The sequence below is a fragment of the Electrona antarctica genome (genome assembly GCF_951216825.1).
Source record: "Electrona antarctica genome assembly, chromosome: 1".
In the NCBI taxonomy this organism is placed as follows: Eukaryota; Metazoa; Chordata; class Actinopteri; order Myctophiformes; family Myctophidae; genus Electrona; species Electrona antarctica.
In genome coordinates, this window is record NC_136806.1 from 9,874,175 (window position 1) to 9,891,750 (window position 17,576).

The 17,576-nt window shown below is 46.8% G+C and overlaps 1 protein-coding gene across 1 annotated transcript; it reads right to left on the reverse strand.

The window, feature by feature from the left end:
• Nucleotides 1–8,912: 8,912 nt before the first annotated feature.
• On the reverse strand, nucleotides 8,913–10,505 carry LOC306943760 (lysine--tRNA ligase-like; the record flags this gene model as incomplete). The annotated part of the gene is made up of 1 exon (XM_079530290.1): nucleotides 8,913–10,505. One exon carries the CDS (start codon nucleotides 10,503–10,505, stop codon nucleotides 8,913–8,915), a length of 1,593 nt encoding a protein of 530 aa, XP_079386416.1.
• Nucleotides 10,506–17,576: the final 7,071 nt, after the last annotated feature.

Here is a 17,576-nt window from a genome sequence, read left to right on the forward strand (position 1 = left end):
TTGTTTCTGCTAATGTTGCTCTGTTCTACCTTGAGGATAGATACAAAACTTTATACCACATTTCATTCTGAATACGCTGACGACTGACGAGGCATATTGTATTCTCGGTCTCCCTCAGATGTCTTTTTATTTACATTTCTGTCATCTGTTCCCCCAGCTGTTGGGACGCGGAGATAAAGAAATCCAGAGCTCCCCTTCATCTCCTTTTATATGTTCACCATTTATTAGCAGGGGGAATGGTACTGTCTAAATAGTGCTATTTAATTGGCAATTGCATTCTAGCAGGCAGTAATTGTGCCTTTTCAATTGTAACGGTGTATTTTCCCCCTCATTGACAGTCAAGTGTTCCTTTCTCCTGCTCCTGGTGCACAAATTCCTCTTTTAACCCATTTTGGGCAGGAACCCCTTTTGGTGTTTTAAACATTGTTATAATTTAGCTATTGAAAAATAGCAGATCTACAAGCTCATAGCGCGCCACCGAGTGGCGCGCTATGAACTTGTAGGTCTGCTGTTTTTGAAAAATCGTGAAAATGTGCCTCAAGGCTTTGAATATGTTCTTTCAGAGTTTCAGTTTTTAACTGAAATCTTTGCTTCTGGAGAGGTCCCCCTGGAACAACATATTTTCAGATTCGGGTCTGCGGCATTATTACATATAATTCTTGGGGTCCTTGACATGAAATAATGAGAACCACTGAAAAGACATTTTAAAGACATTTAAATTAAATTAAATTAAGACGCCAGGCCAAAATGGGTTAATTAGACGGGTGGTGGGGGGAAATTTATTTTTTAATTCCTTGCCGACACACTTAGCTACTTCTCGGCGCACAGTGTTATGGGCCACCCTGCCATGGTGTTTTACAATATAACGACAAGTGTTTGCCCCTCCAGCGGTTTTATGGCTGGGTATAAACACTAATAACCCATTTTGACCTGAGATCAGATTCTAAAAAATGTCTTCTACATCCTGACAGTTTTCTGAAAAAGCTATGTTTCTATGTCAGTCGTTCTTCGATTTTTCAAAAAATAGCAGACCTACAAGCTTATAGCGCGCCACTCGGTGGTGCGCTATGAGCTTGTAGATCTGCTATTTTTCAATAGCTAAAGCATAACATGATGCTAACACTAAAAGGGGTTCCCGCCCAGAACGGGATAAAGGCAGTGACAGTGTGGGGTAGACATGTCTGAAAGCCTCCGCCTTCAAAGTCCATGGTTTAAAAACTAGTTTCACAGGTGACTAGTTAGCAGATGGAATAGAAATGGGATTTCGATAAATGGAAATGAGCCGGGCAGCCCGGCCGCCTTCTCCTTTCTCCTGAGTGAAGTGTGATGGTGCTGCTGCTGTTGTAGCCTAGTGCCACCAATGCAGTCGCAGCATGCAATCAAAAATGGCGGTCGTACTGGAGATGTCCTGGAGTATAGATGGAATCAAATGGAGGTAAAATGGATTGAAGTTTAATTGCTTAAGCCCTTAAGCCTAATTTATTTATGCTCCCATCATACGAAGGTGTAGCCTGCTGAAAATGGCAGACCTATAAGAATGTTTAGATATTTTCGGAACGCAAGCCTTAATTCATAGTTTAGATAGTTTGTATTTCGGTCCATAAAAGGAAAAAGGAGTACATACAAACATATTAAAATCCACTAATAAGTGGTACCGAAAAGTGAAAGTGAAGGCAGAAGCCGAGGCTTATTACGCCTACCCTTTTTAACACATTTAGGCCTGACGTCGAAATAAAAAAAAAACGTTCGGCCTGAAAGAATATATACATATTACCTATTCAAAGATTTGTGCCGCATTTTTACGATTTTTCAAAAATAGCAGATCTACAAGTTCATAGCGCGCCACTCGGTGGTGCGCTATGAGCTTGTAGATCTGCTATTTTTCAATAGCTAAAGTATGCTAAGGTTAAACAACTCAAGTTACACACAGCAGAGTGTATTGTCAGACAGATTTCATAAAAAACTATAAACTTCTCGCCGTTGATTGTGAGAAATCTAAGCCTAAATTTACATAGGGTGGGCTATTTGGTTTTAGCATTATGTTATACTTTAGCTATTGAAAAATAGCTATTTTTGAAAAATCGAAGAACGACGGACATAGAAACAGCTTTTTCAGAAAACTGTCAGGATGTAGAAGACATTTTTAGAATCTGATCTCGGGTCAAAATGGGATAAATTATATTTATAATGGATAAAGGCCAGGCAACTGTAAGTCATCAGAGGGGATAATCGAGAGCTATAGACCTACAGTAGGTCTATTTGTCACCTGAGTACAGGCAGGGTGAAAAGGCTATAGTTCACCATTTATACAAGCTGTGGTTTTAGTCCATAAGCACTGTTTGTTGTGCCAAACCACATTAGCTACATCACAGGGAAGATCTGCTTTGATGAGAACATTTTAATGGCACAATGTTTAAATATCAAAGTTTTTTATTTTTTTTAATTAAATATAGTAGGCCTATATCATATCATTAAATGTTCAGTTTTTGAGTGGTGCCGACAGCTCCAACGTGTGGCTTTGTTGTGTGTATAAGTCAATGGCATTATTTATTCCTAGATCATTCTGTATACACTTTTTAGGCCTTTTTTTCTCAGGTGATGATTCTATAGGCTTAAATTAAAAGAATGGGGTCTGGAACAATGGAACCAGAAAATGGCTGTCACTGCTATGCCCTAGAGAGATAGTATATCGATATATAGAGACAAGACATTCAGGGAGAGAGATGTTGAGGATGGATGGATAGAGATGCAGATTTATATAGGCTGATATATATAGCCTATAGGTGCGATAAGAAAAGTTGAAATATCTTGACAAAAAGCTCCAAGTTAATACATAAAATGACATGGAAGCGAGTGAAAGCCTTTGTTACAGCCGTTGTCAAAAGGCTCATGGAGAGGCACCACACCAAATCAATCCAATCAAGCCTGATTGAATGGCAGGTTGTTCCCTGGCCACGCACAAGTGTGGGAGGCTATATAAGTGGCCTAGCTGCACTCATTTCCTCAAGCCCAGATCACCAAACCACTGCTAATAGTGCCTGTCTCCCAAACCTAAACCACCACCTTTCTACCACCTTCTTTTTTTTTTTTGATTGAATATTTTATTAGGCAACATATAAATGCAAACAGCACAATGTACAGTCAGGCATTTTTTTTGTCCGAAAAAGGATTACACCGAAGAAAGACCTTGCGGCCTTGTTTCCATTCGGGTCCCATCCACTCACACATGACATGAAAAATAATTTAACACAGTAACATCAGTTGATATAACAGCATATCAATTTCCTCTAAACATGAAATATACAGTATGCATAGGTTGGGGCTGAAGTTAATCGGAAGGGGTTTATTAGTATAAAGAGGCTGGGGCGATCACCTCATCTCCCTTTGACCTGCTGATAGGTGAATTTTTAGGCTGTCTTGAAGGAAGCCAGAGATTTGTTTGTTTTGAGAGATGGGGGGAGGGCATTCCACACCTGGGTAGCAGTGCTTTGAAAGGTGAATTTGCCCATATTTGTTTTATAAATGGGTGGCACCAGATCGTTGTTCACGCTCCCTCTAGTATTATGGCTGTGGGTATTTCTCACTTTTTTAAAGTAATTAGTCAAGTAAGTGGGTACTGAGGGCATGGAGGGTAAAGTTGCATTTACAATTTTGAATGTCAGGCTCATCTTCAACTGCTTGACTCTGTCTTCCACCCTGAGCCAGCCTATGCTGCAACCCTCCAGTCTGTGTGCGTCCAAGAACCAACGTAAGTTTGGATCATTTAGCCACTGTTTGTTCTCCCCTGCACAGTGGGGGTTAATGAGCACACATTAAGGGACAATGTACCACAATGTATTATGGACTGCACTATGTTTGAGCTGTAGCTCAATGTATTATGGACTGCACTATGTTTGAGCTGTACCACAATGTATTATGGACTGCACATATGTTTGAGCTGTACTACAATGTATTATGGACTGCACATATGTTTGAGCTGTAGCTCAATGTATTATGGACTGCACTATGTTTGAGCTGTACTACAATGTATTATGGACTGCACATATGTTTGAGCTGTAGCTCAATGTATTATGGACTGCACTATGTTTGAGCTGTAGCTCAATGTATTATGGACTGCACATATGTTTGAGCTGTAGCTCAATGTATTATGGACTGCACATATGTTTGAGCTGTAGCTCAATGTATTATGGACTGCACATATGTTTGAGCTGTAGCTCAATGTATTATGGACTGCACATATGTTTGAGCTGTAGCTCAATGTATTATGGACTGCACTATGTTTGAGCTGTAGCTCAATGTATTATGGACTGCACTATGTTTGAGCTGTAGCTCAATGTATTATGGACTGCACCATGTTTGAGCTGTAGCTCGACCACTTGAACTGTTTGTTCTGACCTGAAATCCTAAGCAGTGAATTTATGTTTATCCTGTTTAAATATAGTTTCTCACATTTAATCCTGAGTAAGTCTGACTTATACTTATGTAATCTTATTTGATGCTTTAAGTATTATATGATATTCTGATTTCTGATTATTATGAATATGATTTATTATTTATTATTGTCCATCTTGAATATGAATTGAATGCTATTTATTTAGTTTATTGGATATGTTTATAATTCCAAATATTGTATATTTCTGTTTACTTTGTACAGCACAATCATCAATGTAAAGATACCCCAAAGGTTCTCTGTCTCCGCCTCCTCTCCTTATATGGTTAGCCTGGCCCGTGACCATCACCTGTTCATCACTGTCAGTCACTACACCTGAACTGTTTACCGAGAGACACTCTTTCAGCCATCCCCCCAGATTTCCCATGGAAATCCTCTCTTATCAAGGAGGCTTGAACGGAATCCATCAGCCATTCGGGCCACCCCATGAAAGCGTATTCAGGCAGAGACACAGAGGACTCTTGCCTTGTTAATGGGCAGGAGTTGGTCTCTCCATACAGAGGACTCTTGCCTTGTTAATGGGCTGGAGTTGGTCGCCCCATACAGAGGACTCTTGCCTTGTTAATGGGCAGGAGTTGGTCGCCCCATACAGAGGACTCTTCCCTTGTTAATGGGCTGGAGTTGGTCGCCCCATACAGAGGACTCTGGCCTTGTTAATGGGCTGGAGTTGGTGGCCCCATACAGAGGACTCTTGCCTTGTTAATGGGCTGGAGTTGGTCGCCCCATACAGAGGACTCTTGCCTTGTTAATGGGCAGGAGTTGGTCGCCCCATACAGAGGACTCTTCCCTTGTTAATGGGCTGGAGTTGGTCGCCCCATACAGAGGACTCTTGCCTTGTTAATGGGCTGGAGTTGGTCGCCCCATACAGAGGACTCTTGCCTTGTTAATGGGCAGGAGTTGGTCGCCCCATACAGAGGACTCTTCCCTTGTTAATGGGCTGGAGTTGGTCGCCCCATACAGAGGACTCTGGCCTTGTTAATGGGCTGGAGTTGGTCGCCCCATACAGAGGACTCTGGCCTTGTTAATGGGCAGGAGTTGGTCGCCCCATACAGAGGACTCTGCCTTGTTAATGGGCTGGAGTTGGTCGCCCCATACAGAGGACTCTGGCCTTGTTAATGGGCTGGAGTTGGTCTCCCCATACAGAGGACTCTGGCCTTGTTAATGGGCTGGAGTTGGTCGCCCCATACAGAGGACTCTTGCCTTGTTAATGGGCTGGAGTTGGTCGCCCCATACAGAGGACTCTGGCCTTGTTAATGGGCTGGAGTTGGTCGCCCCATACAGAGGACTCTTGCCTTGTTAATGGGCTGGAGTTGGTCTCCCCATACAGAGGACTCTAGCCTTGTTAATGGGCTGGAGTTGGTCGCCCCATACAGAGGACTCTAGCCTTGTTAATGGGCTGGAGTTGGTCGCCCCATACAGAGGACTCTGGCCTTGTTAATGGGCTGGAGTTGGTCGCCCCATACAGAGGACTCTGGCCTTGTTAATGGGCTGGAGTTGGTCTCCCCATACAGAGGACTCTGGCCTTGTTAATGGGCTGGAGTTGGTCTGCCCATACAGAGGACTCTTGCCTTGTTAAGGGGCTGGAGTTGGTCTCCCCATACAGAGGACTCTGGCCTTGTTAATGGGCTGGAGTTGGTCTCCCCATACAGAGGACTCTGGCCTTGTTAATGGGCTGGAGTTGGTCTCCCCATACAGAGGACTCTGGCCTTGTTAATGGGCTGGAGTTGGTCGCCCTATACAGAGGACTCTTGCCTTGTTAATGGGCTGGAGTTGGTCTCCCCATACAGGGGACTCTTGTTAATGGGCTGGAGTTGGTCGCCCCATACAGAGGACTCTGGCCTTGTTAATGGGCTGGAGTTGGTCTCCCCATACAGGGGACTCTTGTTAATGGGCTGGAGTTGGTCGCCCCATACAGAGGACTCTGGCCTTGTTAATGGGCTGGAGTTGGTCTCCCCATACAGGGGACTCTTGTTAATGGGCTGGAGTTGGTCTCCCCATACAGGGGACTCTTGTTAATGGGCTGGAGTTGGTCTCCCCATACAGAGGACTCTTGCCTTGTTAATGGGCTGGAGTTGGTCGCCCCATACAGAGGACTCTTGCCTTGTTAATGGGCTGGAGTTGGTCTCCCCATACAGAGGACTCTTGCCTTGTTAATGGGCTGGAGTTGGTCTCCCCATACAGAGGACTCTTGCCTTGTTAATGGGCTGGAGTTGGTCTCCCCATACAGAGGACTCTGGCCTTGTTAATGGGCTGGAGTTGGTCACCCCATACAGAGGACTCTGCCTTGTTAATGGGCTGGAGTTGGTCGCCCCATACAGAGGACTCTGGCCTTGTTAATGGGCTGGAGTTGGTCGCCCCATACAGAGGACTCTGGCCTTGTTAATGGGCTGGAGTTGGTCGCCCCATACAGAGGACTCTGGCCTTGTTAATGGGCTGGAGTTGGTCGCCCCATACAGAGGACTCTGGCCTTGTTAATGAGCAGGAGTTGGTCGCCCCATACAGAGGACTCTTGCCTTGTTAATGGGCTGGAGTTGGTCGCCCCATACAGAGGACTCTTGGCTTGTTAATGGGCTGGAGTTGGTCGCCCCATACAGAGGACTCTGGCCTTGTTAAATAATGGCCTGGAGTTGGTCACCCCATACAGAGGACTCTAGCCTTGTTAATGGGCAGGAGTTGGTCGCCCCATACAGAGGACTCTGGCCTTGTTAATGGGCTGGAGTTGGTCGCCCCATACAGAGGACTCTTGGCTTGTTAATGGGCTGGGGTTGGTCGCCCCATACAGAGGACTCTTGTCTTGTTAATGGGCAGGAGTTGGTCGCCCCATACAGAGGACTCTGGCCTTGTTAATGGGCTGGAGTTGGTCGCCCCATACAGAGGACTCTGGCCTTGTTAATGGGCTGGAGTTGGTCGCCCCATACAGAGGACTCTGGCCTTGTTAATGGGCAGGAGTTGGTCGCCCCATACAGAGGACTCTGGCCTTGTTAATGGGATGGAGTTGGTCTCCCCATACAGAGGACTCTTGGCCTTGTTAATGGGCAGGAGTTGGTCGCCCCATACAGAGGACTCTGGCCTTGTTAGTGGGCTGGAGTTGGTCTCCCCATACAGAGGACTCTTGCCTTGTTAATGGGCTGGAGTTGGTCGCCCCATACAGAGGACTCTGGCCTTGTTAATGTGCTGGAGTTGGTCTCCCCATACAGAGGACTCTGGCCTTGTTAATGGGCTGGAGTTGGTCGCCCCATACAGAGGACTCTGGCCTTGTTAATGGGCTGGAGTTGGTCGCCCCATACAGAGGACTCTTGCCTTGTTAATGGGCTGGAGTTGGTCTCCCCATACAGAGGACTCTGGCCTTGTTAATGTGCTGGAGTTGGTCGCCCCATACAGAGGACTCTGGCCTTGTTAATGGGCTGGAGTTGGTCTCCCCATACAGAGGACTCTGGCCTTGTTAATGTGCTGGAGTTGGTCGCCCCATACAGAGGACTCTGGCCTTGTTAATGGGCTGGAGTTGGTCACCCCATATACAAGTACAGAGAGACAGACAAAGGCGGGGTCGAGCTGAAACAACAGAGCTTCTTAATACAGCACAGTTACTGTTGCTGGCCGGCTCCATATATGCAGATCTAGGTGATGATCCAGCTCTTCTCCATGTATGGCTATCCAGGGTTCGATGAGGTCAGTGTCGTGATCTTCATATATGGAGATCCAGGTGATGATAGTCAGCTCCACATATGGAGATCCATGCGTTGTAGCAACTTGGTTCATTTGCAAGTGTGACTGGCGTCACAGTAACCACACAGGTTATCATGAGACTGTCACAATATGGCCATATATGGACATTCACATATGTGTATTATTTATTTATTTATTCGTGCTGGGTATTGCGTAAAAGGTGTGCTAATTAGTAAGGCCAGGCGGGCCTCTGTCAGCCCAGTTAGTGCCTGTTGAGTTATCTCAACAGGCCCAAAAGCTGACAATTGGTCCACTGGTAAAATGTCCATTACTGTGGTGTCCACTACTTGATTGTCACCGTTGTATGTCTCCAGCTTGTATGTCTCCAGGTAAATTGCCGATCACTGATCGAGTCATTTGGAGTCAAAATCGTCCGATTTAATCTGTGTCCGATCAATCGGACGTAGCTCTTTTTTTTCTTTTTTTCTTTTTCAAACGCAGTCCTACATCTGCCATGTTGTGGACCAACACAGGTGTTTCAATTTGTCGTAGATTGGCATAAAACGAATGTTCTAAGACAATCTGATTCTGTCAACAAATATTTTAATATTTTTTCCATTTTCCTTTTTTCTTTGCACACACCTTAACTCTGACAACTCTTGCCGCAGAGGTCTGAGCTCAGAGATCCTGTCATAGAGACAGAGGTCTGAGCTCAGAGATCCTGTCATTTAGACAGAGGTGTCCTCTATACAGTGGTCTGAGCTCAGAGATCCTGTCATTTAGACAGAGGTGTCATCTAAACGGGTGCTGCTGCCTTGTTGTCGTCAGGCTTCATGATGGGAAAGGACAGCACCTCCTTGATGTTGTTAGAGTCTGTGAGGAACATGGCGAGACGATCAATGCCCATACCCCAACCGGCAGTTGGTGGCAGACCATACTCTAGAGCTGTGCAGAAGGTTTCATCGATGAGCATAGCCTCATCATCTCCCTCAGCTTTGGCCTTGGCCTGCTGCTCAAAGAGCTCTCTCTGCTTGATAGGATCGTTCAACTCCGTGTAGGCATTGCAGAGCTCCTTCTTCATCACAAAGAGCTCAAAACGCTCAGTCAGTTCTCTAACGTGTCTGTGTCCTTTTGCAAGAGGGCTCATGATTTGAGGATGGTCACAGATAAAGGTGGGGTTGATGCATGTGACTTCAAGGAATTCTCCCACCAACTTGTCGAGGAGGCGGGCCGTGGTTCTGGGCGGAGGACATTCCACTCCCTTTTGGGCGCACAGCTCGTCAAAGAACCTACGAGTCTCGTCACTGTCGTAGGTTTCAGGAGGAGGGAACGTAACGTCCATTATCTTTGCGAGGTCATGTGTCATGCTCACTCTCCTGAATGGTGGAGTGAAGTCAATCTCACACGAGGCCTTGTCCTTCCCTTTCCCATCGGGATGATACGTTATCTTGTACCCACCAGTGATGTTCTTCACCATCCCCGAGAGAAGTTCCTCTGTGATTGTCATCAAGTCGTTGTAATCTGCATAGGCCATGTAGAATTCACACGTGGTGAACTCTGGGTTGTGAGTGAGATCAATGCCCTCATTTCTGAATTGACGGCCGATCTCATACACTCTGTCTAAACCGCCGACCACGAGCATCTTGTGGTAGAGCTCGGGTGCAATCCTCATGTAGAGCTTCAGGTCCAGCTCATTGTGTTGAGTGACAAAGGGACGAGCCACGGCTCCACCGGGAATTTGGCTCATCATCGGCGTCTCGACCTCCAGAAATCCCTGCTGGTCCAGGAAGCTGCGCAGGTAGGTGATAATCCTAGAGCGCGTCACAAAGGTCTTCCTCACGTAGCTGTTGAGAATCAGATCCAGGTAGCGCTGACGGAATCTGGTCTCCTTGTCCGATAGCACGTTGTGAAGACGTGGCAACATGTGCAGACAGGGTGAAAGCAGAGTCATCTCTATTGGAATGATGCTCAGCTCTCCTTTCTTTGTCTTCCCTGGATGGCCACGGACACCGGCGACATCGCCTCGTCGCAGCTTGTCGTTGATGGCCTCAAATGCCTTCGTAGACGTGTAGAACTTTGAGCTCGCCATGACCTGCAACTTGACACCTTCCCCTCGCAAGTCGTAAAATAGCAATTTAGCGCTAGATGCCCTCTTGGCATGGATGCGACCCGCGACACTTAGAACAACATCCGTCAGATGGTCTTCGGGCTGAAGATGGCTGTATTTATTAATGAATTCTGTGAGTGAAATATCCACGTGATATTTATGCGGGTAAGGGTCCTCGCCCTTGCCCTTCAGAGCTTGGATTTCCTGGGTACGTTCCTTGAAGTGCTGATTACGCTCCAGAGTCTCCTCGTCCTCATCCACTCGAAGGTCATAATGAGCCATCTTGTTGCTGCTACCGGGATGCTGAAAGTCTCTCGTGATCAGAGTCAGAGTTGCTGTTAAGTAGTGAATAAAACCCCTTCTGATCCATCTTTTATATGGTTTACTGGACGCGTGTCATGATGACGATGCCAGCCAACTGGGTACGTATCACCATGACGATGCCAGCCAACTGGGTACGCATCACCATGACGATGCCAGCCAACTGGGTACGCATCACCATGACGATGCCAGCCAACTGGGTACGCATCACCATGACGATGCCAGCCAACTGGGTACGCATCACCATGACGATGCCAGCCAACTGGGTACGTATCACCATGACGATGCCAGCCAACTGGGTACGTATCACCATGACGATGCCAGGCGTGTATATACCCATGTATGAGGTTTCTACATTAGTCTGATGTCAGAGCTGGATGTCGCCGTCATGCTCATTTATAGAGCTCTGGATCAGCATGGCCCAAACATAGGAGATTGTAATATTAGACTTGAATAAGTTGGTAAGATATATCGAGTATTATATCTCCGAAGTGGAGTAAATACTGTTTATCGCTTGGCTGGATGCTCGTAACATTGCGCTGATGTCACGATGAGTCAGCTATATGGAGTTTTACATTAGCATGATGTCAGCACTAGATGTCTCTGCCTGCCAGATCCATCTATGGGGCTCTACATCATATGGACTTTGAAATGTCTGACTTAGATAGCTTACTATTTAGATACGTCGGATAGCTCCATATATATATATATATTCATATTTTTCCTTTTTGAGGGGCACTACTAGCCCCTCCTATATACAGCTTTTGTCCTCACACGTCTCAATATTTGCCATTGACAATAAAAGGAGAAATTAGGTCAAATGTCCGTCAAATATGACATACTGTAAATGTGTGCCAACACAAACATTAAATGCCATTGACAATGAAGGGAAAATGTACATCATATGTAGATGAGCAAATTGGCCAATCACATAAATTCAGTTCAATGAAAGGGGAAATTGGGTCAAATGTCCGCCAAATATGATGTAAATTTGTGGCAACACAAACATTAAATGCCATTGACAATGAAGGGAAAATTAACGTCATATGTAGACGAGCAAATCGGCTAACCAATCACATAAATTCAGTTGTTCATGAGATGATGTATGATAATGTATAATGATAAGAGCGCCACTCACTTCACACAGGTGTGTCAAAAAGGAAGCCACGACCCAGTCCAGAGGTAAACTTGATTATGAATTAATTAATAAATTTTATTTGTATAGCACCTTTCCAAACATAATAGTTACAAAGTGCTTTACAGACAGGTTATAAAACAGTAATCATAAAAACATCAAAACAACAAAATATCAGAAACAATAACAGGTCAATAAAACAATAAAAAACAATATTAGGAAAAACACTTGGTATACAGATGTGTTTTTAAAAGCGTTTTAAAAGAAGACACTGATTCTGCTAACCTAAGAGCCAAGGGCAGGGAGTTCCAGAGCAAAGGTGCCCGAGCCGCAAAGGCCCGGTCACCCCGAGTGACCAGACGCGTTGCAGGAGGAACTAGGAGGGCCCTATCCAAAGGCCCGGTCACCCCGAGTGACCAGACGCGTTGCAGGAGGAACTAGGAGGGCCCTATCCAAAGGCCCGGTCACCCCGAGTGACCAGACGCGTTGCAGGAGGAACTAGGAGGGCCCTATCCAAAGGCCCGGTCACCCCGAGTGACCAGGCGCGTTGCAGGAGGAACTAGGAGGGCCCTATCCAAAGGCCCGGTCACCCCGAGTGACCAGACGCGTTGCAGGAGGAACTAGGAGGGCCCTATCCAAAGGCCCGGTCACCCCGAGTGACCAGACGCGTTGCAGGAGGAACTAGGAGGGCCCTATCCAAAGGCCCGGTCACCCCGAGTGACCAGACGCGTTGCAGGAGGAACTAGGAGGGCCCTATCCAAAGGCCCGGTCACCCCGAGTGACCAGACGCGTTGCAGGAGGAACTAGGAGGGCCCTATCCAAAGGCCCGGTCACCCCGAGTGACCAGACGCGTTGCAGGAGGAACTAGGAGGGCCCTATCCAAAGGCCCGGTCACCCCGAGTGACCAGACGCGTTGCAGGAGGAACTAGGAGGGCCCTATCCAAAGGCCCGGTCACCCCGAGTGACCAGACGCGTTGCAGGAGGAACTAGGAGGGCCCTATCCAAAGGCCCGGTCACCCCGAGTGACCAGACGCGTTGCAGGAGGAACTAGGAGGGCCCTATCCAAAGGCCCGGTCACCCCGAGTGACCAGACACGTTGCAGGAGGAACTAGGAGGGCCCTATCCAAAGGCCCGGTCACCCCGAGTGACCAGACACGTTGCAGGAGGAACTAGGAGGGCCCTATCCAAAGGCCCGGTCACCCCGGGTGACCAGACACGTTGCAGGAGGAACTAGGAGGGCCCTATCCAAAGGCCCGGTCACCCCGAGTGACCAGACACGTTGCAGGAGGAACTAGGAGGGCCCTATCCAAAGGCCCGGTCACCCCGAGTGACCAGACGTGTTGCAGGAGGAACTAGGAGGGCCCTATCCAAAGGCCCGGTCACCCCGAGTGACCAGACGCGTTGCAGGAGGAACTAGGAGGGCCCTATCCAAAGGCCCGGTCACCCCGAGTGACCAGACGCGTTGCAGGAGGAACTAGGAGGACCCTATCCAAAGGCCCGGTCACCCCGAGTGACCAGACGCGTTGCAGGAGGAACTAGGAGGGCCCTATCCAAAGGCCCGGTCACCCCGAGTGACCAGACGCGTTGCAGGAGGAACTAGGAGGACCCTATCCAAAGGCCCGGTCACCCCGAGTGACCAGACGCGTTGCAGGAGGAACTAGGAGGGCCCTATCCAAAGGCCCGGTCACCCCGAGTGACCAGACGCGTTGCAGGAGGAACTAGGAGGACCCTATCCAAAGGCCCGGTCACCCCGAGTGACCAGACGCGTTGCAAGAGGAACTAGGAGGGCCCTATCCGATGATCTGAGGCAGCGCACAGGGTTATGGGGTTGCAGCAAATCTGTTATATAAATGGTAGCTAGACCGTGTAGAGCTTTAAAAGAAACAATACAATCTTAAAATCAATTCTGTAGCTCACAGGGAGCCAGTGAAGAGTAGCTAAAATAGGTGTGATATGCTCACGTTTTCTCGTGTTGGTGAGAAGGCGAGCTGCAGAGTTCTGCACCATCTGGAGGCGAGATACATTTGTCTTGCTCATACCAGAGTATATTGAATTACATTAACCCAATGTATTAGGAATGAAAATAATCACGAGACAATTAATGTACAAACAATAGTTTCTTTCTCTCTGCCAAATGGATAGATACCGTAGCGATACATAGTCTGTTCAGTGTTTAAACCATGAGCCAGAAGCAATACAAAATTGTGCGTTGAAAAATGCTACTGCGGTGGCTCCCAAATTAGGCACATAGCAATTACTGTTCATTCGCCTGTATCCCTGTACAAAACAAGGCCATATTTGCTTATTTTGGAGATGATATGGGTCATAGCACAGTGTCTGTCACTGGAAGTTCTGACTTGGAAAGAAATAAGAATATAAACTGAATTTGAAAGCGACAGCCGCACAGCTCAAACCCATATGGTTTGTTTGTATGGTTTAGGCCTATCACAGGCATAAAGGGGTTTTGTGTGTCTAGATCAAGGTTCAGCCTTCTGTACACAATACAGAAACGCCTTCATGACCTTTGTAGAATTCAAGAATATAGGAAGATGTTTCAGCTTTTCTTTGGACTATCTCACACGCAGCAAGAGTGCAAGAACCTTATAGCATTTCTTTTCTCCCCTGCCACTACATTCACCACATTCTACAAACATAAAAGACTACATGCACACAAGCGGTTAAAGGACATCATGTTTATTGCCGGTTTGATGATAAAGTTACTGATTCACTGGAGAATAGGGCCTACATCCATTAAGTTATTTTTTGAGTGTTGTAAACCACTCCTACAACTGGCTTTGTTAGTTTACGTGTCTGTCTGTTTGTCTGTCTGTCTGTTCGTATCAAAAAATGAGCATGGTTGCTACGGTCACCCAGTTCACACGGGTGTGATTTCATTACGTCAGACATTACGTCAGACCACAGCTTATCAGTCTATATAAGACCTTACACCACTCAGTTCACACGGGTGTGATTCTTTGTTTTATCAGGAGTCATTTTATTTGTATTTAAGAATATGTGCAATCAGTTCGGATGAGTACTGGTGTTAAGATAGCTGGCCAGAGAAAGGACCGGCCACTTCAGATGGATTTATGAGGAGCTGATTGAGTAATTGGACTGCACCATGTCCCCTGTGCATGCATAATGGACAGGGGGGGCAGGGGTTTATCATGTAGTAGTTGGAACTTATTATTACGATTGTGAAAAAAAATATTTTGATATTTCAGTTACCAGCTCAGTGGCCTTGTGGTTAGAGTGTCCGCCCTGAGACTGGGAGGTCAGGGTTCAATCCCTGGTCGGGTCATACCAAAGACTCTAAAAATGGGACCCAGTGCCTCCCTGCTTGACACTCAGCATCAAGGGTTGGATTGGGGGTAAGTCCCTGCGACATACTAGCGTCATGTCCAGGGGGTGTACTTGTACATCAAGCTGCCTCACGCTACAGAAACAGGAGATGGGCTCCTGCCCCTATGGGCCTCATGGCTCGGCAAGGCTACTTTATTTCAGTTGCACTGTCATTTCATTGTTAATATGAGTCAATTCAATTCAAAGAAGCTTTTTGAGTCAGTGCTGTGCTGTCTTGAGGTCCTCTCAAGGACCCCATGCCGTTCCCCAGGCCCGAGACGTCCCCACGTAAAGAACCATCCAGACTCACAGAGCACAGACAGACTTTGCTTTAAAATCATACAGTTCATAACATGCAGTCACCCATAACGTCCGCTGACCTTTCCAGTGGCCGACTGAGCACCGAGAGGAGCACAGAGAGTTGAGTGGTCGACTGAGCACCGAGAGGAGCACAGAGAGTTGAGTGCTTTGCAGTTGGTAGTTTTCAGAGGTATAGTTATTATTGCAGCCAAGGTTGTGTTTTTCTTACATTCTCCACTCAGACTTTCCCAAGTGTATCCGCACAGAGTTGCAAACCGGTGACCATGCACTTGTCTGACCTTTACGTTTCCCTGTTCATTGTTTTGAATGAGCCTCTCAATCCAACATGAAAAAGCTTAATTCAGTCATCCTGTTTATCAAATATATATTCTTTTATCTTACTCCTTTTATCCGAATGTTGTCTAGTTTACTAGACTTGCACTTACGCCGGCCTGTACTTCTCATCAGCTATTGAAACATCAACAACCGATCCGACAACACACACACACACACACACACACACACACACACACACACACACACACACCATTCAGTCAACATCTTCAAAATAAGGGTTGAACGAGGAGATATCCTGGCATATAGTAATCATTCTTTAATTAATCCTGGCGGGGATTGTGTTAAAAGTTGTTCTCAAGTCAAAGAAGTGTGGGCACCCCTGCTGTACTCCCTTGTTGTTGCTGACCCCTACTGGTCGGTTGGTTGGTTAGCGAGGATGTAGATGAGCACACGTCCGTGTCCCTGGCTCTGTCTGTCTGTCTGTCTGTCTGTCCGAGTGTGTAAATAGCGTTTGTTGACCACCAAGTGTCACTGCTAACGCACGCACGCACGCACGCACGCACGCACGCACGCACGCACGCACACACAGAGGCCAGGGAGGAGGGCCAGTACAGTACAGTACAGTACAGTACAGTACAGTACAGTACAGTACAGTACAGTACAGTACAGTACCACTCACTTCAGACTGGTCTGATTTATTTTCCCCTTTTTTTTTTGAGCGCCCGGCCAAGCTGGAGGCACCGAATCAAATCTTTCCTGCTCATCTGTGATCTGAGGCAAGTTATTCATTCTTTTATTTCATCACACCTTTACTCTATGACTTTCGTTACACTTGTCATGCCCCAGAGTCTCCATCATGATCAGTGGGTACAGAACACTGCAAGCTGGGCTTTTAACCCGTTCTGACCTGAGATCAGATTCTAAAAATGTCTTCTACATCCTGACAGTTTTCTGAAAAAGCTATGTTTCTATTGTCCGTCGTTCTTTAGATTTTTCAAAAATAGCAGACCTACAAGTTCATAGCGCGCCACTCGGTGGCGCGCTATGAGCTTGTAGATCTGCTATTTTTCAATGGCTAACACCAAAAGCTGTTCCCGCCCAAAATGGGTTAACTGGCTCCAAACTGAAATTGACCACATTTCTCCCACGCACCGCAGCATGCCTCGCAATCTCTTTTAGAATTGATTTTTACAATTTTATTCATCACATTCAAGGCCAGGTCTGGTTTAGCTCAGACCTACATTTCAGAACTCATGCTCTCCCCACTGTGAGCAAACACGTAACGTAGCCATGAGCTCCTCTCGGGCAAAGCGCCGCTCGTCCATCCAAAGTCCAGGTTAAAAACAAGAGGAGACCGGGCTTTGCCTACACTTTGGAATGCGCTGCCAGTGGAAATCAGGCTTGCTGAGTAGTTGGTGCCTTGTAGTACACAGTACTTTTGTTGTGTTGCAAAGATGCCTCCTATTTTATTTTTGTCTCCACCAGGCCGAAGGCATGGGGAGAGAGTATGTTTTGCACTCCGTCCGTCCGTCCGTGTTTGTGTCCGTCCGTCCGTCCGTCCGTCCGTCCTTCCGTCTGTGAACAGCTAATCTCCGGCACCGTTAACCCGGTCGATGCCACATTTTGCACACACACTCCCTGGATGCCAACGATGAACCTCTGCCCCAAAATTTCCAGAACGGCTTGTTATAGCGCCACCAGGAGGCCGCTTTGTGCAAAACAAGTTTTTGGACAGTACACCTACAGATTTTGTCCAAACATCACGCAAATTGGTACACAGTCTCTCTAGAGCCATTCAACGAAACGGGTCTTTCAGATTTCTCAGACTCCATCCTGATTGGCTAAGATTGGCTTCCAAAGTTCGCAGGAGTGCTCAGTTTCTAACACAATGCTGCAAATCATGAACACATTGTGTGACTTCCGTGAAATTGTGCACGCACATTCCCACTAGGCCGAGG